The sequence below is a fragment of the Periplaneta americana genome, chromosome 8, assembly GCF_040183065.1.
Source record: "Periplaneta americana isolate PAMFEO1 chromosome 8, P.americana_PAMFEO1_priV1, whole genome shotgun sequence".
In the NCBI taxonomy this organism is placed as follows: domain Eukaryota; kingdom Metazoa; phylum Arthropoda; class Insecta; order Blattodea; family Blattidae; genus Periplaneta; species Periplaneta americana.
The window spans coordinates 155,045,923-155,059,996 of NC_091124.1; the positions used below are offsets into that span (position 1 = coordinate 155,045,923).

At 35.4% G+C, this 14,074-nt stretch overlaps 1 protein-coding gene across 2 annotated transcripts in view; it reads right to left on the reverse strand.

The window, feature by feature from the left end:
- Positions 1 to 14,074, reverse strand: part of Rpn10 (regulatory particle non-ATPase 10) — a 56,626-nt gene that overhangs the window by 7,587 nt on the left and 34,965 nt on the right. For both annotated transcript variants that reach the window (XM_069833844.1, XM_069833843.1), the window contains exon 8: positions 3,522 to 3,674. In XM_069833844.1, the coding sequence (XP_069689945.1) occupies positions 3,522 to 3,674 (153 nt within the window). The remainder of the gene's footprint in view (positions 1 to 3,521; positions 3,675 to 14,074) is intronic.

Consider the following 14,074-nt stretch of genomic DNA (forward strand, 5'->3'; position numbering starts at 1 on the left):
GTGTGAAATTATTACCAGATTTTTAATAGAGACTGTATCGGATGACGATTCATTATGATATATTACGAAAGTATGAATGGTTGTCTGCACATTAGTCCTGTGATATGACTGAATTTCATCTTGGATTACGAAATAATAGTTTTCAGCGAAGTCGCATAACACAACAAGCAGGCATGGCTGAGAAATGATTTCATATCACGTAGAAACTTACTTTGTTCAGATGATATAAATGAGTGAGTCAGTAAATCACCAAGTTTCTCCAAGAGACGGTCGAAAAATTTGTCTGTGGGTTTCATTATAGTCTCAAGTGTTGATCGGTCAGTCGTCATCCACTGCTTGTAGGTCACTGATTCACTGCAGTTTTATACGAAACATTTCTCTAAACTCTCTCTTATTTTGAATGGTTCAGGACATTCTGTACATTTCCTGAACAAGCAATTTATATGAGGAGGATTGCACACCATTGTAGCCAAGAAATGTTAAGTTGGAAAGTATAAAGAAAAATTTTCTTGAAATCCACGAAGACCTGAAACTTTAATAAATTGCTTCCGGCATAAGTTTTACATTCTGATAGGACACAAACACAGACAGTATAGTCCACTAACTCCAGCTAGAATACAATTTCTTTGTCAGGGTTAGAATTTTTAAACACTGCATATAATTAATTTCTGCTCATGTGATTTACTCCCTGATCCTTTAATCACAACAAATATTTCTTACCAGGCATCATTCTGCTTATCTCGTCAGAACAACAGAATTCTTTAACTTTATCGGCAACAGCCGCGAGCAAGGGTTTTCCAGGTTTTGGATTTGGTGAACACAAAATTCCCTTTCCCTTTGCCAGGACTTCGGCTTTCCGAATTATGTATTCGAAAGCTGAAAGAAACTCTTTTTTATATTATTTACGCTGCAGCTTTTAGGTAGTAGTATTAAAATGATAATTTTGTTACTTTTACCTGAATTTTGAAAATTTTTCTGCAACTGAGACAAAATTTCAGAATCAGAAAGGTGCTGGTTCCTCGGCATCTTTATATCGAAGACTTTGTCTTTCACAATATTTTCAAATTTCTGTCTCTTATATTTCTCTTGTTGTAGCCTTTCTTGTTTAATAAGGAACACACCTTGGTCAAAAAGACTTGTATTTAATGAACTTACATTTGCTGTAGAGTCGACGTATTCTTCATTACTAGAGTCATTATGAGGATTCTGCGTAACAGCATAATATTATATTTTTATTTCTTTGCGACACATAGCGCACACCTTTTGTTCCTGTTTTAAATCAGGAAATACATTACGCATCCAAGATATAACATTTCTTAAATTTTTCCTCTAATTACAGTGCCCTGATTTCTCGAAGGGATTGCAGCAAACACAGGCCTATAACTTAAAACGCGACTCCATTACATCGCACAAAACTACCACATACTACAAAAACTAACGACACTGCACTTGAAACAGATTGCACGTTTTGTATAAATTGAAGACTGTATTGTATAAACTGCCACTCATGACAGCCTGACAGATCGATGACGCAGCTTATCAGACAAGTAGGAACTCGTGTGCATGCAGTGTTGGTGTAAGACGGGGTTAAGTGCTACAAACCAATACATTGATATATTTTTTTACTGATATTCCTGAAACGTTTCCAAAATGAAACTTACACCAAGGGGAGAATACTCTTACCTCTATAACATATATTTTTCGCGAAATAATTTATGTCCTGCATTTATAGATATTCAATGTTAAAATGTGTTTCACGTGACTATTCAATAAAGAATTCATTACTTTGATGCAAACCTATTTTTATTGAAACGTATGATCCCTTAGCTTTAAAATAAGCCCAAGTTTAAGATTCTACCTCAATTAGAAGAGAAGTTATGAATTATTTTTGTTGACATAGTATGCGACATTTTTACATTTTTTTTTCGTATTGACAGAATTGCTGTAGGGATATCGTGCATTACTGAGGGCTAAAATTTTACATAATTACTTAACTTAAGGTTCTTTACCATCCTACCAAATTTAATGAAAATCTGAGGTGGTCGGGTTGAAAAGTCCACTTTTTTGTGTTGATTTGACATGGAATGCCCCATGTAATATTCCCCATGTTGTATAGTTATAATTTATGTTTGAATTTGTAATTTTTGTAATTTGTTCACTTACAACTTGCATATTCACTAAGTGTAGGGTGACCAGACGTCCTCTTTTGTCCGGACATGTCCTCCTTTTTAGGCCTTTGTCTGGGGTCCGGGCGGATTTTAAAAAAATAAAAAAATGTCCTCCTTTTCGTAACTTGTATGTCTGATATTTTGAAATTATCTGATTTGACGTCTTTTCCATGTAATTTTCCTGAAGGTGGCAACAGCATCGACAGAATATATTTTTTCTGAATGATCATAACTCTCTTTGCATACAAAATAATATTAAATTCACATTTTATGGGGTCTTTTTATGTATTTTGAAAATATAGTTCCCTTGGCTTTCATATGTAGTTAACTGTAAAATCATTTTATATTATTAAGTTTTATTACAAGTATACTGTAATAAAATAGATATCGACATAATTTTAAGTATAATATAGGCCTAGGCCTAAATCTAAAAAGGGTAGATATTTTCTGTCCTTTATAATAATTGACTTGCATATGTAACTAACTGTGAAAGCATTATTATTAAGTTTTATCATATTATTTTTGTAATATTAACATACTTTTAAGTATGATATAAGCCTAAATCTGTACTGTAAATATTTTGTAAGAAAATAGATATTAACGTAACTTATAGTATAATATAGGCCTAAGCCTAAATCTAAGCACATTTTCTTTTCTCTTTTTTTGAACCATGTCCTCCTTTTTGAAGCTTTGTGTCCTCTTTTCTATCGATGTGAATCTGGTCACCCTAACTGAGTGTAACTTCTAAACCCTATATTATTTTGTAATTATTATTTAGTATGTTTGCATTATTTTACTCTACTTGTGCTTGTATAACTACATCAATCTTTGAGTGTTCCTTAAATATTAGTCTGTAATTATTAACTTGTATCAGCTTCTTTTGTTTCTGGCTAAGTGGAAGAGAAGGTCTGATGGCCTTAACTTAGCCAGAATAAATAAAAATATTATTATTATTATTATTATTTTTAAACTTTCAAACTACTGTTGAAGATAATTTCAACTTGCATCACAAACACAGTATTGTGTGTTCCATTTGTAAGATTTGGCGATGTTGACTTTTCCTGTCAGAGAATAACTCATGCTGGCTCCAATACATATTTTTTATGGGTTTTCATCATACAAAAGTTAAATGTTCTAGAGTAAGTTATTCAACTTAGAAATTTGTATAACCACTATCTTGAATTAGTTACATATAAAACATTTGTGTTAATTATTGTAGGAAAATGTGAGGTTTTGTTGATTTTTAATCTTCAAATTTCGTATAATAATAGATTTCTTACTTACTATTTTAAAATGATATGTCAGTCACAAAACTGTTTACCAGTTTTGAAGTACTGAAGTGTGTTAACTTACGAGCATCCTGCATCGACATCTGCATGGCAAAAGCAATCTGCTCTTCCTCTGTCATATGAGCAAAGTCAGGAACCGCTGGGGTGCTTTGCTCCTCCTCACCACCTTCCAGAGACATGGCCAGAGCTCGTTCCAACATGGCTTCTTCATTGGGAGCTGAAAAATACCAACAGTTACCATATTGTAGATGAACATCTTACACGAGAAGTGGTTAATTACTGTGGTTGTCATTATACCAAGGTTTAGAAAAAGGGTTGGGTAACAGTAATGTTAAATGATTTCCACCATTGCTATGACCACCATAATTTCCATTAGCACTATCACGACAATTTCCAATGTGAAATATAGTATTAGGTGTTCAAACAATCTTGCAGAAAGTCTTAAGTGGTTTCCAGAACATTTAGATGGACATGTCGTAACTTAGAAATAAGTAAAAGAGTGTTTGCTGCCAGATCAGAGAACACATTGGTAGAGTATGAAGAACGAACATAAAATGGAGGGATAGTGTAGATCAAGATGTTACAATTCTTGCAGAAAAAAACTGAGGACAATGGCTGTTAATCTACCAGTGATGGGTTGCTGGTTTGTGCAACCACCACCTTTATTGTATTTTAACTGAATCGATACTGAATTGTTACTTCTCCCAATACATATAATAATCCGTGGAGTTACAATTATTTAAGGATCCGGGGCCCTATTTCACGAAAGTATAAGTTATTATTTACTATTGTCTTCAGTTTTGACAAGACTTGTGCAACATGCATTTCACAAAGAATTAGTACACTTGTATAAAAAAAAAAAAGATCCAATTACAGAGAAAGTGCACATGTGAGGTCATCTTTCAAGCAGTGCTGATACATACATGATCATGGTGCGCAATGGATCTAAGATTGCTGCCCTCGCTGACATTAAAGAAAATAAATACCTTTTGGTTCATTTTCCGATAAGTGCACAAAGCAAGATAAAGCAGAAGCATGGATGAAGATAAAATTATGTAATCATGTGCTCTTGGATTAGTTCCTGTGGGTAAAGATTTCACATATACGAAGGACACGTTTTGACATAACCTGAAGAAACTACAATGGTAAGTATTGTAAAATATATTGATAGTACCGGATAAAATTTATTACTGTTTTTCTCATAATTAGTTTTAACCGAATATAGGCTTAAATTGTATAATACATAATGTTACCTTGTAGCTAGAGAAGTTTTCAGATCTTGCTAAGTTTTAAATGTTATGTTTTATTTAAGAACGCTCGCAACTGCAGAGGTTATATCAGCGTTGCCGGATGTGCCGGAATTTTGTCCCGCAGGAGTTCTTTTACATGCCAGTAAATCTACTGACATGAGCCTGTCGCATTTAAGCACACTTAAATGCCATCGACCTGGCCCGGGATCGAACCTGCAACCTTGGGCATAGAAGGCCAGCGCTAAGTTTTACTTCTACATCAAATTTATACATTTCAAAGTATATAACTTTTGGAATCAAAGTTTATACCCTCCCCAATTAAAACATTTTGTGCAGACTATGATTGATTTAACTATCCAATTTTCCTATTGTTTAAAAATTCTGTGAAACACAACACACACACTTCAGTGGTGAATTCCACAGTATCTGATGCACTATTATGGTTATTATATTACAAGTGATAGTAGTAATAGTATATTAAATACATAATTCATACGTATTCATTGCACGATGTTGTAGGCCTATGATTGGAAATCCCATGCATGTCATTCACACAGTGATATTGTCCTCCAGTGCTAAACCAATGAAGTGCAGCACTTATTGTAATCTTAGTGATTCACTTCTATTTGTAGCATGATACAGTCTACAGTGATAATGATTCACTTCTATTTGTAGGATGATACAGTCTGTGTTCAAATTGGTTTACTAATGTTTGAAGTTTAACTGAAGTCATTCTAAATGTCTCATTTAACTCCAATATATTCCGACATTTCTTTGCGCTTTAATGTTCTACACTAATGAACGAACACATTGAGATTTTCTTCTCCATCAGAAGAACTATCAAACACAGTACATCGTAAAAAATATTCATTTTACAATCACTTGTACGAGGCGTGTTCTTAAAGTAAGTTCCAAAAGGGTGTAGTAAGTAAACGGGAAGATATTTACAAACTATTTTTGTTGCATTGTATTCCCCACACTTCAATTACTTCTCAACATAATCTCCACCACTATTGAGGCATTTATTGAGTCGTGGCACAAGTCTTTCTATCCCCTCATTGTAGAATTCGCCCGCCTGCGATGCGAACCACTCCCGCACTGCTGTTTTCACTTCATCATCGCCATTAAAACGTTGACCATCGAAGAACTTCTTGAGGTGCAGGAAGAGATGAAAGTCTCTCGGAGCCAAATCCGGGCTGTAGGGGGGGGGGGGGGGTGGTCAATTTGTTCCCAGCCAAATTTCGAGATGAGATTTTGGGTGTTGTCGCCATCAAAACGACACCAAGGAACTTCTTGAGGTGGAGGAAGAGACGAAAGTCACTCGGAGCCAAATCCGGGCTGTAGGGGGGATGGTCAATTTGTTCCTCTCCTCATAAATTTTTTCATCGACAGCACGCACCAAATCGTCATTGATCAAAGATTGCCGACCAGTACACTCCTCGTCATGCACAGAGACGCGGTCCTCGTTGAACTTCCTAACCCATCTCTTGACCATTCCATCACTAATGGCATCATGACCATACACCTCACAAAGTTAACGATGAATGTCAACTGGTTTGATGTTCCTCGCATTCAAGAAATGGATAACAGACCGCATCTCACAGTCGGCAGGATGCTCGATCACTTTAAACATTTCACCTGATCACAACTAACCACACACACAGACTGAAGCTCTGAAACTGCATGCACAGCTTGCCTGAGGACTGAAGAAGAAAACACGCATGCGCAAAATAACGATTGCAGCGATGCGACGGCTATAATTGAAAACGGAACTTACTTTAAGAACATGCCTCGTACATAAATTAACCTACCTCCGAAGGTGGATAGAACTATAATGGCATCTAACAAGTGTAATATACAAACTTGTACTTTTCAAGAAATGCCTGTGCAATTGTAGAACTAAGGCCTGTAATCCTGTACAAATTCACTTGCACCTACATGTACTTCAGTGAAACAGAATTTATGTCGCTTTCTAATAACTTGTACAATTGTATGCCTGTAACTTGTAAACTGTACTTTCGTGAAATAGGACCCAGCTGCTAGCCTTATGTCCACATGCCGAAGCAGATGTGGACGATCATTCAACCGAAATGGAAGTATCATATGGTTAGTATGATGATCCCCGCCAGCCACTATAGCTGGCTTTCATAACTGGATTTCACTACCTATCGTAGCTCTCCAGATGCATCACAATGCTGGATGGGCACCGGTCCCATACATTGGCCAAAATGTCATGAGAAAATTGTTTCCTCCATGAGGAGTTCTAGGCAAGATGCCTTAGACCACGATGCCATGGTACAGGACACTTCTTCCAATAACACTTTAAATAATTCATTCAGCAGCAACACAACATTAGTTTCCATTGAGTCCAGCAATTACTCCGCCCCTCAGTTGACAATAAGAATTCACTCGTTTCTGTGTGCGAGCATTTAGCATAGCTTTTTCAGAAATGAGCCCCTAACCTGACATTTTTTCGTTATACTGAAATTGAGCACAAACATAATTTTCGTTATATTGAAATTGATCAAACACAATATAAAAAACGTGACAATAAAACAATCAAGTCATGCAATGCAATAACAATAACACAGTACAAAAGTGTAAATGCAGTGATGGAATATTTCTTCTTTACACTGGGCTTCTTCTAGCATTTGTCTACTTATTCCCCCCCCCCCCCTTTAAAAAGAATTGTTTGCATTTTCTTTTTGCTGTTGCGATGAATGGCATGCTTTACCTAAGAATACTCTCTGTACAATGAATTTCTGGTCATCCAGACTCTTGTGAGATAACAGGATTAACAGGTACAATACATTGTAAAGAAGAAGTCAACAAAATCAGTGCAAGCTTGTCTCGAAAGACACTAAATCCCCAGAGCATAGAAAAGTCTAAAACTGTCTTCTAACGGCACATTTAATATTTTTTTCAGCATGTGGACAAGACATAGAAGCTCATCACAGGCACATACATACCTGTGTTGGATTGATACAATTCCTTTTGTGACAAAATAGGCATTTTCAAAACACTGGCCTAGACAAGGAAATATTATTAAGAGAGCAGGAGTAAACCTGCTCACTGAATTAGGCTAAAATATGCATTTGCAGAATTAAGGAAAGGAAATACACAAAATAAATTCGTTCAATCAGTCATATTTTGATGGTGATATTTTTCCTTTTCATTTGACAAATTCTTTAACATCACTCCTTATGGAGATTATAAATTAACCGTATTTAATCGCGTAATTTCTCCCCTTTTTTTCTCAAAATTAGGAGGTGAAATATCGAGCAGGGAAAAATTATGCGAGGACTACACATTATCGAGAATAATCTGGTCATAAGTAACATAAAACAATTCATGCACTAATCAAATCAATGTTTAATATTTATACCAACATATATGCACGATTTTGTGGCTTTTCTTTGTACCACTTTATGTCAGGTCTAATACCTTTAGCCTGGCCTTGACTAATCTCAGATAATGTTGTTAAACTTCGCGTGTAAAATAATCGCATCAAAACTAATGTAATTATGTGAAGAAAATAACCGTGCATGTATTCTACACTCCACTACCTTCATCAGGGAACAAGTCAACATCGACATTTTTCATTATTTCAAACTTCTTAATGTATCCAGCTGTTTGCTGACAACATAAACTCCACTATAGTCCACTGCAATCTATTCAGTTGTTGTTTTTCACGAGAAATGAGGGGTATTTTGATCGGTGTTCATTATAGATGCCTGTTGCTAGTAGCCAGAGTTGGGGGTGTAGTCAATATATACTGCAAGGCTGTGTCTTCTGCAATTGATACTGATGATTTTAATTTACTTCTTTTGTGGTTTATGGATGGACAGTATAGAAGAATGTGTTCCAGATCTTCATCATGATTATTATAGAAGTGATATTCCCACATTTATACTTTCCATACTTGAAATCTTCATGAAAGATGCTCTTGAAGAGAAAAGGTGTGTCCAATTTTATTTAATGGAAGAGAGGTAAATTACGCGAAGAAAATAAAATTCTTAAATAAAAATAATAATAGTAGATGATGATGATGATGATAATAATAATAGTTATTATTATTATTATTATTATTATTATTATTATTATTATTATTATTATTCTTGGCGGTAAGGTTGAGGGGGTGATTATGCAAATAAATACGGTTTTGTTGAATTGAAAACTCTTAAAGGGAGTCTTTCATCTTCCATTCTGTGAACATAGTTATTCTAATTTCTCCTGCAATCTATTTCTAGAGACTGAAAATAAATTTGTTCATTCTATATTTGCTACACTACATAAAGCATTAAAAATGTTTATTCTTTCATTTCTTATTTAGTATGCAATATCTTGAACGAAAGAGGAAAGCCAGAGTAATTACAAAGCTTTAAAAGTGTATCACTATGTAATATAACATCCCTTCTGAACTACAGAGACAATTCACAGACGTGGCTAACGAGAAAGACAGGCTATGGCGCGACATCACATTCGTAGTCATAACATGGCCAACAATGAACAAGTTTATATATAAATGCACGTTTAACATGAGTTTAATATAGCAATTCCTTTGTTTTTTTTAGAATTTTGAACATGTATTTATATTAGGCGATTGTCAAGAGGGCCATGACTAGACCATGACAACCACGTGACTCCGAATCGTGCCGAAGCCTGTCTTTCTCATTAGCCATGATTCACAGATAACAGGCAACAATGTACAAATCGTAAAATTAAAATGTCCACAGTACTAGGGAGAAAAATTACTCCATAGCTTAATCCCAGTCTCAGTACTGAAAATCTGTTATGAAGCTGAAGCTGATCAAACTGGGGATATCTGATCACAGCATCCTTTGGAAAAGAAATACAGTGAATGGGAAATAATTTATTACTTTTAATTTTGCTTTCAATTTTGTTGTTAACCATGTGTTAAATACATTTTATGATTGCCTTCTTTATTAGCAGGAATTAGAGTAAACAAAAGTGGGGGGGAAATGGAATAGGATGAACAGCATGTCCTAACGTACCACGACTCAAGTCCCTGTGACAGTTTGAAACTTAAATACAAATTTGTTTTGTTTATAATTTTTTTCTATTTCAATTAAGTTGACAATATAAAATGTCAAAATGATTCTGCTCTGAATAAGGAAAAAAAAACATTCAATGATCATTTTTCGTCCACATACAAACTCATCTCATCGAAAATTGATATAGCTGACAACTAATTTTTCATCTAATATTTTGTCTACCAGTGTCTCATCCTCAAAATTTAAATACACATTAAATGAAGAATGCAGTTTCCATGTGCCAGGAGACAGCCAGTTGTTATGCAACACAAGAAAAGTAAATTTTTGTGAAGTGGGAACACATTCTTGACTATCCAAAAAGAAAATAATGTTAAGTTATATTACCTTAAGTTAGAATAACAGAAGCTGAAATGAAGTAATTTAATATAAATAAATAAGAGTTTTGCATTTTTAACAAACCCATTCTCATTCCTGCAGGATGCAACAAAGAACAAGGATCAAGACATTTTGGTTGTTATAATCCTTGACTCACATCTTTACTAATCATCTCACGAAAAATTTTCACTTTGATATTATTCCAGTCCTTTGCTACAATGTCTGATGTTTATTAAGATAAATGTGTTATAATATTATTTTTGCCATGAACTCTGAATTCTTTAATGTCTGTCACCTAATAATGTTTTTGTTTTTGTTTTCTAATGCACTCCAATATTTTTCATAGATGCTTTTACGCTGTAAACTTAGACATGGATCACAATCACGTCACAAATGTCCACCTTATAATGTTATCTCTAACAACAACATATCTGGAAACTCGCATTATGCAGAAATACGTGTAAAGTAGAAAGTGAAAAATTTAGAAGATAATTCACGGGTTCTCATTTAAAGGGGGTTAAGTCAAGATATGTAAACTTCTCTCCTTTAGTACTGAACATAATCAATCCCTTTGTCACAAAATACGGAGCACTGTAACTGCATCATCGATGAAAGAATTACTTAACCCCTTTGGACAAGAAAGAGGTAATTATGGGAGTTAAAATCTGTAGGGATCCTGTTTTTGCCAATTCATACTTAACTCCCTTTACACGAGCACTGTAAATTATCTGCACTAATTTCTGATAAATTATGAGATTTTGCAAGGAAAAGAACTATGAGACGTTTATCACTTTGTACTATGTCTTCTGTCAAGTGAAATTATTGGCTTCTCATTCCTGTTTCTGGAAGAGGAAGGAAAGAAAATACTGACTGCCAGACTTTCTTCAAAACATTTTTGAACTCTTTTTCATAATTTTTCTAACTATGTCCATCATGTACAGAGAAAAACAATAAATGATAATTAATATTTGAGGAGAAAAATTCGCTTCGGCGCCGGGGATCGGCTATGTAGAACCAAGGACCCGGGTTCGATACCCGGCGCCAGAGCGAATTTTTCTCCTCAAATATTAATTGTCAATATTACAGATATTATTCTGTCTGACAAATTAATAAATCTATAATAAATGATAAACTGACAATCTTTTTCACATTTGAAGTTGAATATTCTGATATTCTGAGACAACTACAAACAAAATTAATTTTTTATAGATTCCGTTAAAGATAACAATATAAAATATTTTCATAACTTTATCAGCAAATAAAAATATGATTTTATCAACACAGTACTTACGAGGAGTTAAATTTATCATGACAAAGATATCCAGAAAATACAAAAAATTCCATTCTTCTTAAAAATTTAAAATACACTGCCGAGCAAAAAAAACGCAACACTTGAATAAATTTGAAATATCAATCTGTAATACAAATTATAACATTTCTGTTTGCTTCTATGGACCTGTTTGTGTTAGGCAAGTGTTAATTCATGTTTTGGGAAGAAAAGTATACCCATTGGGTCGTTTGTGACACCCTCTTTGTCACTTCCTGTCGGGTACTGTATATTTATTGCTGTGCCATTAAAATTTACAACCCTAAACCCAAGCAGCTGAAACAAAGTTACAACACTACAGTTTTCTCTTTTTGGTTATAATGGAATTCTGTGATATTGAACTCAGTTTTAAACAACATTTAAGAGAGTTAAGATACCGTTAACCCCCGAGAATGCCGCTAGAGTAGCCATGATAGAAAAAGATGACCGCAGCTTACGTTATGTGGCTCAGGTGTCGCATACATGGCTCCGTAGCTCTTGAAGAGTATCTGGAGCATGTTGACGGACATTCCTTCCTAAAATGTCCCACAGATGATCAATTGGGTTAAGATCTGGACTGCGTGACGGCCATTGCATGAGTTGGATCCCTACTTCATTGAGGTACTGGAGGATGTATCGCGCCACACGAGGACGTAATGAGCACGTAATTGTCACCAATAAATGATGCAAAAGGAAGAACATGTTGCCCAAGAATTTCTTCAATGTAGCGATGGGCAGTAAGAAATCCATCTTCCACAAAACAAGATTCGTTCGAGCAGTCAAACTGACGTCTGTCCACACCATCACTGAACCGCCCTGAAAAGCTGTCCTTGATGAAAAGTTGCATGGAGAATACCTTTCTCCAGTCCTCCACACTCTTTCTCTTCCATCTGAGGATCTGAGGCAGAATCGGGACTCATCTGAGGACAGAACTGTTTCCCACTGTTTGTCAGCCCATTTCTGATGTTCCCTTGAAAATTGTAAGCGAGCTTGACGATGTTGTTTTGTAAGTTCTGGGCCAAGGGCAGATCTTCTGGATATCAGGCCAGCATCATGTAACCTCCTCCTCACAGTCCACTCACTGACATTCACATCTCGCACTTTTTCTAGTCGATTTCTGGCTTCGACCGCAGTGGTGTGACGATTACGCAGCACTTGAAGGCGCAAGTACTGGTCATCTATAGCAAGAAGTTGACCTTTTCCTACCATATCTCGGTCTTCGAGAATATGAACCAAGTTCCTTGTACCATTGCACTGTACGTGAAAGCGTCGACAGAATTGTATGAAACACCTGAGCCCAGTGGCGATTTCTCTTAAGGAGCACAGGAGCAGTGCACCACCTCTTCAAATAACACATGTTTTTAAAGTTATATCAATGAGCTGCAATAGACTATGTGAGCAACATAATTATTTATTATAATACTATGTAAAAATAACACTGCACGTGTACTGTTCTTGTTGATGCCTGGGACTTATGTTTACCGCTCGACACTTGCGGCACACTGTTCCATTGGAGCATGCGCAGTAGTAGTGTTTCACTGGCAGGCTTTGGAGCATGGGAGGGAGCCAGTACAGTGTGCGTAGGAGGGGTTAGGAGCACTTTCAAATGTGTTCTCAAGCTGTCTGCAGTAGCTGTTGGCCCGTTCTATCATAAATATTGTAATGAATAGTGTGCAAAATCTTTTAAATATGTAATTTTCTGTAAGACCTTTACACGAAAAGATAAAAATAAAGAAGATGGGTAGACGTACACAGGAATTAAAATTATAAGTGACGAAGAATAGCAATAGAGAAGTGACAAGAAAATTCAACATTCGGACTTACGAAAAATACAATATGTGGCTGCAATATAAAAGACGCTGTATTTTGTTTTCCTTGCCTATTGTTCGGCGGCGAACATTCATTGACAAAAACAAGTAGGCTACGTGTTATGAAATTTATTTATTTTTCTGTTTGAATTTAGGACTGTGCGTAGTAACTAAATAATTTTGATTATCGTTCTGTAGGTATGATTGATTTGAAGCACATGAATGAAAGAAATAAAAAACACGATTCTTCAGCTGCACACTCAACAATAATGTTAAATTAGCAGTGTTGGGTCAAACAAACATACAGACACAATTGGATTCAATGAGACTGTCGAACTTCACAATGATAAAGTTACCAAGAACAGATAAGTGCGTGCGGATTTGTGGAGCTTCTGAGTTGGTTTTAAGAGGTCACGAAGACGGAAACTCATCTTTAAACGCTAGTATTTTTCTTGGCCTCGTCAATTTTAGTTCTGAATTAGACGCACTCTTAAGGAACATTTGGAAAGAGGAACAGTGTTTATAAGCACATCAAACACTATACAGCACGAAATCCTTGAAGCCATTTTGGATGTATGCCATGATGAGATTTCAAAGAAATAAAGAATGCTGCTGACTTTTAGCAGTTAAGGCTGATGAGACGACACACGTATCGAATGCTTGTGAACGTGTGAACTGTGTTATAAAATGCAATATAGCGAAAACAATATTATTTACGGTGTGCTGCAAAGAAATTGAACACTTTACTTTACTATTACTGGACCTTCATAGGAAACTGATTAACTGCAATTTCTTGACTAACAAAATTATGTAAATCTATACCTACGTAACATATATTAATAGTTATGTAGTAGTTAGTACCT